The 12101-nt window shown below is 47.3% G+C and overlaps 2 protein-coding genes across 3 annotated transcripts; one reads left to right on the forward strand and one right to left on the reverse strand.

Moving 5' to 3' along the window:
• Positions 1 to 1394: 1394 nt before the first annotated feature.
• LOC124651748 (GDSL esterase/lipase At1g28580-like) lies at positions 1395 to 7830 on the forward strand. Its single transcript, XM_047190787.1, has 5 exons — positions 1395 to 1635; positions 1727 to 1942; positions 2022 to 2170; positions 7232 to 7508; positions 7601 to 7830. Exons 1-5 carry the CDS (start codon positions 1395 to 1397, stop codon positions 7828 to 7830), a joined length of 1113 nt encoding a protein of 370 aa, XP_047046743.1.
• Positions 7831 to 9755: 1925 nt separating this feature from the next.
• LOC124654657 (trimethyltridecatetraene synthase-like) lies at positions 9756 to 11538 on the reverse strand. Of its 2 annotated transcripts, none has more exons than XM_047193652.1 (2): positions 10634 to 11538; positions 9756 to 10475 (listed from the first exon to the last, which is right to left on the reverse strand). In XM_047193652.1, exons 1-2 carry the CDS (start codon positions 11527 to 11529, stop codon positions 9833 to 9835), a joined length of 1539 nt encoding a protein of 512 aa, XP_047049608.1. In that variant the 5' UTR covers positions 11530 to 11538; the 3' UTR covers positions 9756 to 9832. The 2 variants fall into 2 exon arrangements, with proteins under 2 accessions (XP_047049608.1, XP_047049607.1); XM_047193651.1 differs by having other exon boundaries at positions 9756 to 10472; positions 10631 to 11529.
• Between the last annotated feature and the right edge of the window lie 563 nt (positions 11539 to 12101).

The following is a 12101-nucleotide window of genomic DNA, read 5'->3' on the forward strand; positions in this document are numbered from 1 at the left end:
ATAATTTCAAAATACTCATTGGGGTGGGAGGGCTTGCCGTAGTTCGGCCTCTTTGGCTATCTAGAAGGGAAAAGTTTTTAACTATAAAATCTCTTCTCTTATACAAGTTATCTACCGGCGCACCACTTCGCCCCATTCATGGTATTCTGTTCAGCGCGTGGAGAAACCCAACCTCTTTATGGAGGTGTCTATATGGTTGGAGGACACATCGAAATAATTTATTTTTCAATATGGATGGCAATGTATCTCATGATTGGACCTCCACCTCCTTAGGCACCGATATAGTTTCACAGATGATTACTTGTATTGAGACCTTTTTTGGTTTATTTGTTTGCACGTGTTGGATATTGAGCTGCGGTGCGCATCTCATTTATGCAGAGGTTAGATATAATACTTAAATCTTTTAAGTAATAAAGTGCCTTTTATCGAGATAAAAAATCCAAATTGCTGATGCTTTTTTCTACAACAAGGATCTAGGAACTTCAGATCATGCTCACAATCTCTATCTATCTATCTCTCTCTCTAAATGATCACGGCCACCACAATCAAACATTTAATTGTAATCATAATGATACCAATGATTTAGTCAAGTACCTGTTATTTGACCAAACATCTTTTTTTTCTAAATGGGGTCATCCCAACATTTGACCAATAAATGTTTAGCATAATAAAACAGATTTGTATTCAGCAAACTTACAGCGCTGATTCTCGGTGGCGTGACGTCGTGGTGGCCATTCTGTTAGATCAATCTACGTGCGAAAAGCAAAAAAGAAGACACAAATTATTAATGCAAAACAAAAAATGCCAGGTACACAAATGAAGAGAAAACAAGTACTACTACGTGTACACAAAAGCTTGTTTTTAGGACTAAAATTGGTGTATATATTGTCTAAGGTTTCGTATTGACGAGTTCAAAACTAGATCATACATAGACTTGTCTAGACACAACTTTTTGATCTGTTTTCTTACCTGACCCAGAACATATAAGTTTGTAACCAACTTCAGTATTAATACCATGGTAATCTCATCAATCTTCAGGTGGCAATATTGAAGACGAAATTTGTTCTATAAAATACAGGGGTTTAGTTTTAAAGATCTTAAGACAAAGCCAACATTAAAGTTAGATCTTTAATCGGATTCATGGTTTAATAGAAGATACAAAATATTTAGAAGTTCAGTTTGGAAATGGAACAAAGAACTCGGAAGCAATCAGGCTGAGCAGGCTAGGCGCGCCCACGTTCGCGCGCGACCGTCCTCAAGAAATAGAGAAAGACAGCTTGCTACCCGGTTGACAAAGTAGACAATTTCAATTTATAGCAGCTGGGCAGCCAGCGTTTCACTATAACTAGTCCTCTTGTGGCTTTGACTTTTCTATCAGCGTTCCAAGTTCTGCCATGGAGCTCACTCTTGTGTTCTCCCTTCTTTTCCTCTCATGCCTCCACGGCGTGAGCTCGGACTCTCGCTACTTCACCTCGATGTTTACCCTCGGCGACTCCTACATCGACGCCGGCAACTTCGTCATCATGGCTGCTCCGGTGTTTCCTGTTTTGCATGACAAGCCTCCTTACGGCATGACCTTCTTCGGCCACCCCACTGGTCGCCTTAGCGATGGGAGAGTCACCATCGATTTCATCGGTAAGTGGAGCCATCTGATGCTTTTTACTAGAGTTTGAGTACATGTACTGTTTTTGTTCCGAACCAACGATTCTCCTTCCCATTGGTGTAGCCGAACAGTTTGGCCTTCCACTTCTGCAAGCCTCCTTGCTGAATAGCCCAGACATCTCCAAAGGCGTTAATTTTGCCGTCGGTGGTGCGACGGCGATCGATGTTGACTTCTATGAGAGGAACAAGCTGGTTCCGTTCAAGCTTCTGAACAATTCTCTGAATGTGCAGCTTGGCTGGTTTCAGGAGCTCAAGCCATCGATTTGCAACAGCACGGAAGGTATGTGACATCCTCTGCCGTATAGTTGTTATTGTGCTTAATTTCAAGGACTTGCATATTGAGCAACGCGTCAATACAGGGGGCAGAGATTGCTTCGGTAAGGCCCTCTTCTTCGTTGGGGAGTTTGGAGTGAACGACTACAGCTTTGTATGGGGTGCTGGGAAGACCGAAGACGAAGTGAAATCTTATGTACCAAAAGTTGTGAAAAATATTGCCATGGCCGTGGAGGTATATATTTTCTCTCCATACTTCTGCATTACCTCTTTCCTTCATCTACATTTTTTGTTGTTTATTTCGTGTGGACCATTCAGAGATTTCGTCTCCAATTTATATGTGTTTTCAATATGCTACGCCATTTGTTTCAAAATAATTGAATTTCTAGTTTTTTAAAGTCAAACTTCTCCAACTTTGACCAGATTAACAGGAAAAATTATCAATATTTACAATGTCAAATCTGCAAAATATAAAAATATGTTATATAATAAATGTAATAAAATGTAATTGATGTTTCAGATGTAGATACGTTTTCTATAAACTTTAATTGGATTTGACTTAGGGATAAACTAGAAATTTAACAATTTTGAAATAAATGGGGTACTAAAAAATCACATTACCTGGCATCTTAATCATGTGTTATTACTATTTATATACTCTCCCGCTCCTACTATCCACAGAGATCCAGCCAATTATAACATAAGTACATTTTCTTAGCCTTAGAGCAAGTTCAATAGTAGAGCCAATTGTTGGTTGTAAGTAAAGTGCCATGTCATCTATAGTCAATCTGCCGCTCGCGTGGGCGGCTCCCGAGGGCTCCTCCCCAAACTAAAAAAAACCCTAGATCCCGAGCTCCTCTTGCCGCCGCCGCTAGCGCTGGCGGGGGTGGTGGCGCCCGGCCGCCGAAGGCGGAGGCAAGGTGCGCGGGCTCCTCTCATCTCCTCTACGCGCGGAGAGGCGGCGGTCCGGAGGGCCGCGACGGTTGGCGGATGGGAGTTGGCGGGGGGCCATGCGGCGGGGCGTTGGGTGGTTGTCAGCCGCGTAGTGCCGGACTGCGACCTGCAAGGTGCGACGAGCGGCTGCGACCTGCAAGGTGCGACGAGCTTTGGCCGCTGGCGGAGCTCGGGCCCGCCTAGGCCCGATTTGGGCCGGGAGAGCCGCAGCCGTTTGCGCCCGGCAAGGTGACGCTGGCACTGCAGCGTGGTGAGGCGGAGGTGCCTGCGTGCTGGAGCTTCGAGAGCTTGCACCGGGTGGTTCGCGGGCCCAATCTGGGCCACCGCCGTCGCCCTTCTTCGTTGTTGATGCTGGCAGATGGTCGTTGCCCTTGTCCTTTATTTTTGGTCGCATGGGGAAGTGGTTGGTCGGTCAGCAGCGCGTCGGGCTGTTGGGTGATACTTGAGGGTGACCCCGAACCCCTCACTCGCCATGTCAAGCATTCATCTCTCTTGGGCGGCGTCCCTTGCCGATCATGGCTCATGTATGTTCCGTTTCGGTGGACAGCGGGGTTGGAGATAGGGCTAGGAGAAATCCTGCGCTGCTGCGAATGACGGCGACGCCCGTGGGCGCCGTCACCTTCTTGAAGGTGTCGTCGAGTCCCTATTCACCCCAACCCATCCCGGGCACTAGGGGAAACCCTTGATCCAGTTGTTGGGACCAGGCAATGGTGGCGTTTCGGTGTAATTCCCTCGTTGGAGACGCTGTTGAGGTTGTCCCGGGAGTCCCAGGACGGCGGCTAGAGTCGGAGGTGGCTGCTACTCAGAGTTTGGGTCTTTCGAGCATTATGTACGGCTTGTCGACACCTGCTCGACGTTGCTTCCTCTAGGTCTGGTCAAGTCCTGCCACCCTCTCGCCTTCTTCTGGGTGGGTTGTACATCGACTGTACCTCCCTAGAGTTAGGGTCGTTCTAGGTTGTCCTGCTATGGTTGTGACGCGGTTTCGAGACTCTGTGCCCTTACCTCGCGCCGTGTTGGCTAGCGGTTGGGCAAGGCGGGTGCCTGTTGTGTGCTTGTTTGGGCGTGCGTTGTAGGCTAAAAGGCATCATGTGTACGGTTTTTGGTCTGGTTTCTCTCATAAACTAGACCATGTTGTTCTTCTCATAAATTGGACTATGTTGTTCTCCTTTTAAGCTTAATACAATGACGCGCAGCTCTTCTACGAGGTTCTTGGAAAAAAAATCTATAGTCAATCTAGAGCTAACATGTATAATAGTAAGCTATAAAATTATACTACTTTATCAATGCAATGCCCACCATTCACTCTCACAGAATGCCTAGAAGCACGTGCTAGAGGTGGTTCTTGCATTAAATATCATTCCTCTTTATCTGTCTATCTCTCCTCCAACTAAGCAATAATATATTATTTTAATCATTATAGCTAGTTGACTATAACTTATTGTAGTTGCTCTTAGAGCAAAAACAATAGTGTAGCCAGCAGTCGGCTATAACAATTTGTCACATCATCTATAGTTAACTTATAGCTAGGATGTATAATAGTAAGTTATAAAAGTGTAGTACTTTTACCATATATGTATCATAGTGCCTAAGAGCACATAGTGCCTAAGAGCACGTGCTAGAGCTGGCTATTAGATAAAAGCTCACTTCTCTTCTCTCTTCTAATATCTCTCCTCCAACTAAGCGAACTTATAATATTTTATCTCTTATAGCCAGCTGAAAGTACCTTATTGTCCTTGCTCTTAGTATGCTGTAAAGCTCGGGTCTAGGGTTGAAAATGCATTGTCAGCCCCGAGCTCCTCTACAACATCCTCGCACACATAGAGGTTCTAAAGGTGCATGTGGCATCTCACATTAATTTGTAGTAGTCAAAACGTAATAAGACAATTTCGGAAAATTAAGGAAAAAATATATTTGCAGGGAGGTAAGGAACTAATTAGAGTTATTTTTATTTTTTCCAAAGTCTTGGTGTTCTTCTTCAATATAATTTTGCACAAGCATGGAAGGTAAGGTGTGCACTTAAATTGAGGACAAACTGAGATATCAGAGCATCTTCAGTCGCGTTCCCCAAAGCGTCCCCCAAATGGCGCCGGATTAAACGTTTGGGGGACGTGTTTCGTTCGTGCCGCGTTTGGGGGACGTCGCTCCCCAGCCGCGTCCCCCAAACGCCACCCCAAACATTAAAATACTCCTTTTTTATTTTTTTTGCATTTTTATTTCAATAAAGAGAAGAAATATTCCACAAACTAATACATAATTTGAAACGCGGTTTACATGAAGATATAGTTTGGAACATGTTTTTTCACAAACTAATACATAGTTTGAACCATGGTGGACACAAATATAAAACATTACAAAAAAAACTAAACCTAACTAGGCCGGGCATCGAAGGTTTGGTGTGTTCGCTGCCAAGAAAGAATACTCGAGGGCACACCCAGTCACCCAAACTGGAAAATCCAGCTGGTGAGGATGCCCCTATTGGTTCTTCCGAGGAAGAACAACCAGAGACCTTCGTGCATATATTCGCTGCGAAGAAACAACACTCTTCAGTCGTCGTCGTCGTCGGTGCAGTCGACGTGGTAGTTGCGACGGCAACGCGTCTCGTCGAAGACCTTAACACTCATGTCCCTGTCGCCAAAGTAGGAGAACACGAGCACGAAGCCGGCTTGGAGGCTATGGTGGCGCGCGAACTTCTCCAAGCCGATGTGGAGGTATATCTTGCGGCGTGCGTCAAAGATCACGTCCACAATCCACCGGTAGCAGCCGCACGAATCCTCCCGCAGATGCAACGTGTCGGGGCGGTCTTAGCCGGCGACGAAGTCGGCGAAGCTGTTCGGCAGCCTCTGGATGCCGCGTGGGTCGCCCTTGAGGACGAGGACGAACTCGATCAGCACGAGGCCCTCCGTGTCCATCGCCGACGATGAAGACGACGGCGTGCGTGCACCTCTTCCGCGGTCGCGGCCACGGCCACGGCCGCGAGCTCGGCCTGCGCCTCTACCAGCCATGGCGTCGACTCTTGAGATGGTGGCGGCTAGGGTTGGGGAGAGAGGCGCTAGGGTTTGTGTGTGAGAGAGACGATGAGAGGCGGCCCTTTTTATAGGCCGGAGGGAGGCGGGGGAGCGGTGGCGCTCATTAACGCCGGCACGCAGAGCAAGGCGCGACGAGACGCTTCGCTGCGCCTCTGCGGGAACTGCACCGTCGCTGCGCGCCAATAACTTCCGTCGCGAGGTAGGCGACGGTTAGGTTAAAATTCAATGTGCCGCTGACGCTTCATCCCAGCCACTTCCCGCCTCGCATTTCGGTGTGTCCGGCGTCCCCGGTGCGTCCCCTGTGGGGCGGTGACGGGCTCGAGGCGCCGGACACCGTATCGGGACGCGCCGGACAAAAAACGTCTTTGGGGGAAGGGGCTGGCAACGCTTTTTTGTCCAGCGCGCCCCAAATCCCTTTGGGGAACGCTTTAGTGGACGCGACTGGAGATGCTCTCATGCAAAATGGATCATAATTAGGTTGCATCCAGAACTTAGGTTCCAAACAAAAATTCAAAACAGTGCCGAGAAGCACATGCTCCCGCTTCCAAAGAAGACCTTCTAAATGTCAAAAATATGTGAAAATTTTACCGGATGTACATGTCATATGTTCACACATGAAGTTTCCAAGAAAGACATTTTTTGAGCATGTGTAAAAAAGACAAATTTAGTGCTCCGAAAGTGTAATTCTACATCTACAAGCTACTTTTAGAGATCCCAGTTACCGACTCACGTAGATAGAAGGCGGCGGGTACAACCCTAAGATCATGGAAAAGAAACAAATTTACACCAACCCCGGTTTTGACGCCCTTTGTAAGACTTCTCGTGAAAAACAATCTCGTTGGTCTAACATTATTGGCTCAAAAAAGCTTTTTTACTTTCACCAAAGTATGCATACATGTAATAGAAATAGACATGTATAGTAAAAAATATTTTGTTAGGATTTCTTAAGGATATTTTCATAATTTATTGTTCCACCAGGATCATATGCTCCTGGGACCAAAAGGTCACCGTATATTCCATATTTAATGTCTGATATTTATAAAATAAATATAATTAACACTAATGTATCAAAAAATTCCCTAGGAATTTCATCTTTGTTTAAATTTTAGATCTAGTAATATAAAAAATGGTGTCACTACATTACATATAGTTTGTATCAATTACTCCACTCTTACACGTCATAAACATAAACCTAATTAGTTATTGAAAATAATATTTATCATTCTAGATTTCAATCTAGTCTAAATACATATCTCATGAGAATGGCATCAGTGACATGAAAACAAATGGTTGAAGTAGTTATATTTGCACCGCAGAGGCTTGTCAACGATGGCGCAATATACGTGGTCGTGCCAGGAAATCCACCAAATGGGTGCTCGCCAGCGCTGCTCACCATCCGCTCGAGCCTCAACCAGACAGAGAAATACGACCACCTTGGCTGCCTAAGAGATATCAACCGCGTGGCTATGTACCATAACATCATGCTCCGTGCGGCAGTCGGTGCCCTCAGGGACAAATACCCCCATGCCAGGATCATCTTCGCCGATTTCTACAAACCGATTATCTCAATCCTCCAAAACCCCGATCATTTCGGTAAGAACAACTCCAGATATTCATCGCTCACTAGCTGGCACCCGATTTGGCCTTCTTTTGTAAGTAGGATCACTGAGTTTTAAAATATGCAGGAGTTCCCAGCACGAACGCTCTCCAGGCTTGCTGCGGAGGCAGCGGCAAGTACAATTGGAATGCCAGCGCCGTATGCGGCATGCCAGAGGCGACCGCCTGCAAAGAACCATCCGCGTTCGTAAGCTGGGACGGGGTTCACTACACGGAGGCCACCTACCGGTACATCGCCAACGGGTGGCTCCGCGGTCCTTTCGCAGATCCACCCATACTCAGTGTTATTCCCCATTAATTTTAAACAAAATCGTGACAAACAATGTCATTACAGGGAATGTAAGGAGTGTACGAATATGATCAAATACTTTTGGAAGGAAATAATTGGTAACTTCAATTGAATTGAGTGATATTTTAGTCGAATCGATTGATTTTTAGCCCCACTGTTTTACTTGACTCTCAAACAGACAGACGATCACACGCGCGCACATATCAAGCCTCGGTGTATAGGTAAGCCATGAGCTTCCGATCCACGACGGCTTCCAGCGGGAACTTGTGTGGCGTGGACATCCCGCCCCGGTTGATCTGTACCGCAAGATTGGGGTCGCTGGCTATCTCCAGTAGCACATCGACCCTGTCCTTTTCGATGAAGCTTTCCCCCTCGAGGCGTCATCACCCATCATGCTCCTCTACGACATGTTCAAGGAACCGATGCAACGTCTTGCCGATCTTCTTCATCCTCTTGACGTACCCCTGCATGCCCATCCAGTAGAACCACGGGATAGAGTCACCGACGTTAAGCACTCTGTTGAGCAGGAACCACTTGTCGACCATCCACTTCAACTCTTCCAACGTCGTCCCATCCGCAACCTCATTGTGTATGTACTTCTTGCTCAACACCATGCGCATGAGCACGTTGACGTTCAAGGTGAATGGGTAGTCCTTGACGACCACGACGCGTCGGGCGGTCGCATGCTGATCGCCTAGGAGCGCACACATCTCCTCTCCATGGAGGTACTTGTATGACTTGAGCCGCTTGGCGCTGAAAAGCTCGGTGAGGCACATCTTGCGCGCGTAGGCGCCATCGGGGGACCAAGTGATGGCAGTTGGTGCCAGTAGAGGCCGGTGTGGTTCCTCGGCAGCAAAATTGACATAAATTGGATTGCTTGCGGGCTCTTGGTATGCCTTTCAATTAAGCATGTGTCGCCTCCTTTTCCGGAAGTGTTGATTCACGAGACCCACCAATGCTATGTCAGCGATCCACGACACATATCATCTGGGCCATCCATCGTTATGGTAGCATCCTCTTGATTAGACTTGTGATTGGTTGAAATGTTAACGTCGAGAAACACCTGGTTTTGAAAATCCTCTCTAGAGATAAGGTGGCCAACGCAGGAAGAAAAATGGCGCCATGCAAGCGCGGAACAAGATCCACCGCCTAAGAGACTTGCAATGATTCATTGAGAAACACCTCGGTTTAGAAAATCCTCTTTAAAGATAAGGTGGGCCGACATAGAAACAAGCATAACGATACAGTGGACGAGATCCGTTGCCTGAAGCCAATCATTTCTCTTAGTACTTGATTGGCCAGCAACCGCATATAAAGACTAGCATTATTGTATTCTATCACAAAACAACCTATCAAGATAACAATAGTTTAAGAGCATGTACAATGCATGGTAGGGAAGACACGTCTTCTCTTTCATGTCATCTTGAGAGGATGATAAATATAATGGGTACAATGCATTATCTTTTATTGTCATTCTTTGCAATAAATGATAATTAATAATTTTTAGTAGAAAGTTATGTATCTAAGGGGAGACAAGTCGTACAATGGGAAGAATAGCCTTCTCTTATTTCATAAGAGATTATCCTTTAGCTAAGGAAACACAACCTTCTCTTCATTTATTCTCTTTCCATCAACTAAGAAAAATCCGACGTAGCAGGCGTAAGGAAAGGCTGAAATGTACATGCCCTAATGAGGTGAGACCATCGGTGAGACCCATTTCACTTACCGAATTACTGAACACCAAGGTATTACCACCGAGTTGTAGATTTCTTTACAAATCCCCATTATTCACTTGACTATTACGTTCAGAGATGATTTTTTTCGAAAATGGACACTTTATTACTTTAATCAATAAACTCGGCTTCTGCATAGCTGGATGCACACAGCCGTTCAAATATCTGTTACAAATTATCAATAAATCCATCGACAAAAAAATAAACCAGAGTTCTCGATTAAAAAACTAGCTATAAAATCACTCAAACAGATGACCGATCACACGTCCACAAACATATCAAGCCTCGCTGTAGAGGTCGGCCGCGAGCTTGGGCTCCACGACGGCCTGAAGAGGAAACTTGCGTGGCGTGGACATTCCGAATGTCTCCTCCATGCTGAGCTCCTCCGTTGCCACGCCGTCGGGAAGCCTCCAAGTAAAGCCGTGCAGCAAGTTGGCGAGGCTCACCTGGATCACCTTCAGCCCGAGGCTGTATCCAGGACACATGCGCCGGCCGGACCCAAAAGGCAGCAGCTCGAAGTCCTGCCCCTTAATGTCGATCTTGCTGCCGAGGAATCGATCCGGCACGAACTCCTCCGGCGCATCCCACAGCGTTGGATCGCGGGCGATGGACCACACGCTAACAAGAACGCGTGTGCCAACGGGAATGTCGTAGCCACCAACGGACGCGTCCTTGCGGGATAGGCGAGGCACCAACATCGGCGAGGTCGGGTGCAGTTGTAGAGTCTCTTTCACAATGGCCTCCACATAGGGGAGACTCAGAATGTCCTCCTCATCAACCCAACGGTCTCGCCCCACCACGCGATCCAGCTCCCCCGTGGCCTTTGCGAACACGTCCGGTTTCTTGAGGATCTCCGACATTGCCCACTCAACCGTAATGGCCGAGATCTCGGTGCCACCGGCCATGAGGTCCTGGATGCAATTAGGTAGTTTTGTGTAAATTATGGTTCAGGAATTCAACATCGACACGGCCGCAAAATGTTGCAACTCAACTTCTGGAGCATCTCTTATCAAAGGAAAGGTTCCTTTACTGAGTAAGGTTTTAACTGAAACAGGGACAGACATGTACCTGAATAAAAGCTTTTGATCCCATCCCGGTCAATCCATACCTCGAGATTGGGGTCACTGGCTATCTCTAGCAGCACGTCAACCATGTCATTTGCAACGAAGCTCTCCCCCTCGAGGCGTCGTCGCCGGTCGTGCTCTTCCACGACATGTTCAAGGAACCGGTCGGACGTCTTGCTGAGCTTCTTCATCCTCTTGATGTACCCCTGCAGTTCCATCCAGTCAAGCCACGGGATTGAGTCGCCGATGTTGAGCACGCCGTTGAGCACGAACCACTCGTCGACCATCCAGTTGAACTCTTCCAGCGTCGTCCCATCCTCCGTAGCCTCCTTGTGTAGGTACTTCTTGCCCATAACCATTCGCGTAATCACGTTGAGGTTCAAAGTGAACAGGTAATCCTTGAGGACCACGGCGCGCCCGGCGGCCTCGTGCAGTTCGCGCAGGAGCGCGCACATCTCCTCTCTGCGGATGTGCTCGTATGACTCGAGCCGCTTGGCGCCGAAAAGCTCGGTGAGGCACAACTTACGCGCCTGGCGCCAATAGGCCCCGTAGGGGGACCAAGTGATGTCGCTGTAGTTGTATGTTGTGTACTTGCCGGCAGCCGTCTTGGGGCGGTCGATGAACACGGAGTCATGGGTCTTTAGGAAGAACTTGGCCATCTCGACCGATGAGCCAACGACAACGGGGAACAAACCGAATCGGAGGTACATGAGAGGGCCGTACCTCTTCGAGAGTGCGTGGATGGAGCAGTGCGGGAGCGCGCCCATGAGGTTGAGGTTGCAAATGATCGGCCATGGCTTAGGTCCCGGCGGAAGCCTGTATGCGCGACGGCCACGATGGAGAATGGTTGCTAGTAGGAGCACGGCTGCAAGCACGACCACGAGGAAGCGCGTCCATGGTGGTAGCTCCATTAATTTGACTTGGGAGCGGTGCCTGAGTGGTGCCTTGGGTATCTGACGTCCACTTATTGAGTGGCTGGCTAGAGGCGGCTAACTACTAACAGGACAAGATGGTGCAATTTAAGCCTCTGGCTAAGTGACTTGCGGACTGGTCACAATGAAGTCAGCTTATTTGGGTTGCAAAAAGGAGAAAAGGAGAAATTGAGGACTACTACTAGGCAAAACAGAGAAAAAGAGGACTAAATAAGATGCTGCAGAACTTTCAGGAGATAACAGCAAAAAAAATGACTGCAATCACATCAGCGCTGTCTAAGCAACATCAACCCTGGCTAGGCCCTTGCATTATTTGTTCAGCAGAAGTATCTTCTTGGCCATTTTTTGTAGGGCTGAATTGTTTAAGGCGGATGGAGATGCTATCGGGCTTGCTAGGGAGGCACTGCCGAGCACAATTGAAATGCCAACGCTCAACGACATACTCTCTCCGTCCACAAATAAGTGTACATGTGGGATTTTTAAGATAAATTATGAAGTGAAATGAAAAATGCATTGGGAAGATGCATCTCTCTTCTTTAATTTTCACCTCC

This window comes from Lolium rigidum, chromosome 5 (assembly GCF_022539505.1).
Source record: "Lolium rigidum isolate FL_2022 chromosome 5, APGP_CSIRO_Lrig_0.1, whole genome shotgun sequence".
Taxonomy (NCBI): domain Eukaryota; kingdom Viridiplantae; phylum Streptophyta; class Magnoliopsida; order Poales; family Poaceae; genus Lolium; species Lolium rigidum.

Bases quoted from the DNA above. Each gene is read 5' to 3' on its own strand.
- LOC124651748 (XM_047190787.1), top strand. From the start codon at position 1,395: ATGGAGCTCACTCTTGTGTTCTCCCTTCTTTTCCTCTCATGCCTCCAC. The intron at 1,636-1,726 runs GTAAGTGGAGCC...CCATTGGTGTAG, and splicing joins AGTCACCATCGATTTCATCG to CCGAACAGTTTGGCCTTCCA. The intron at 1,943-2,021 runs GTATGTGACATC...GCGTCAATACAG, and splicing joins GATTTGCAACAGCACGGAAG to GGGGCAGAGATTGCTTCGGT.
- LOC124654657 (XM_047193652.1), bottom strand. From the start codon at position 11,529: ATGGAGCTACCACCATGGACGCGCTTCCTCGTGGTCGTGCTTGCAGCC. The intron at 10,476-10,633 runs CTTTTATTCAGG...AAAACTACCTAA, and splicing joins GACCGGGATGGGATCAAAAG to TTGCATCCAGGACCTCATGG.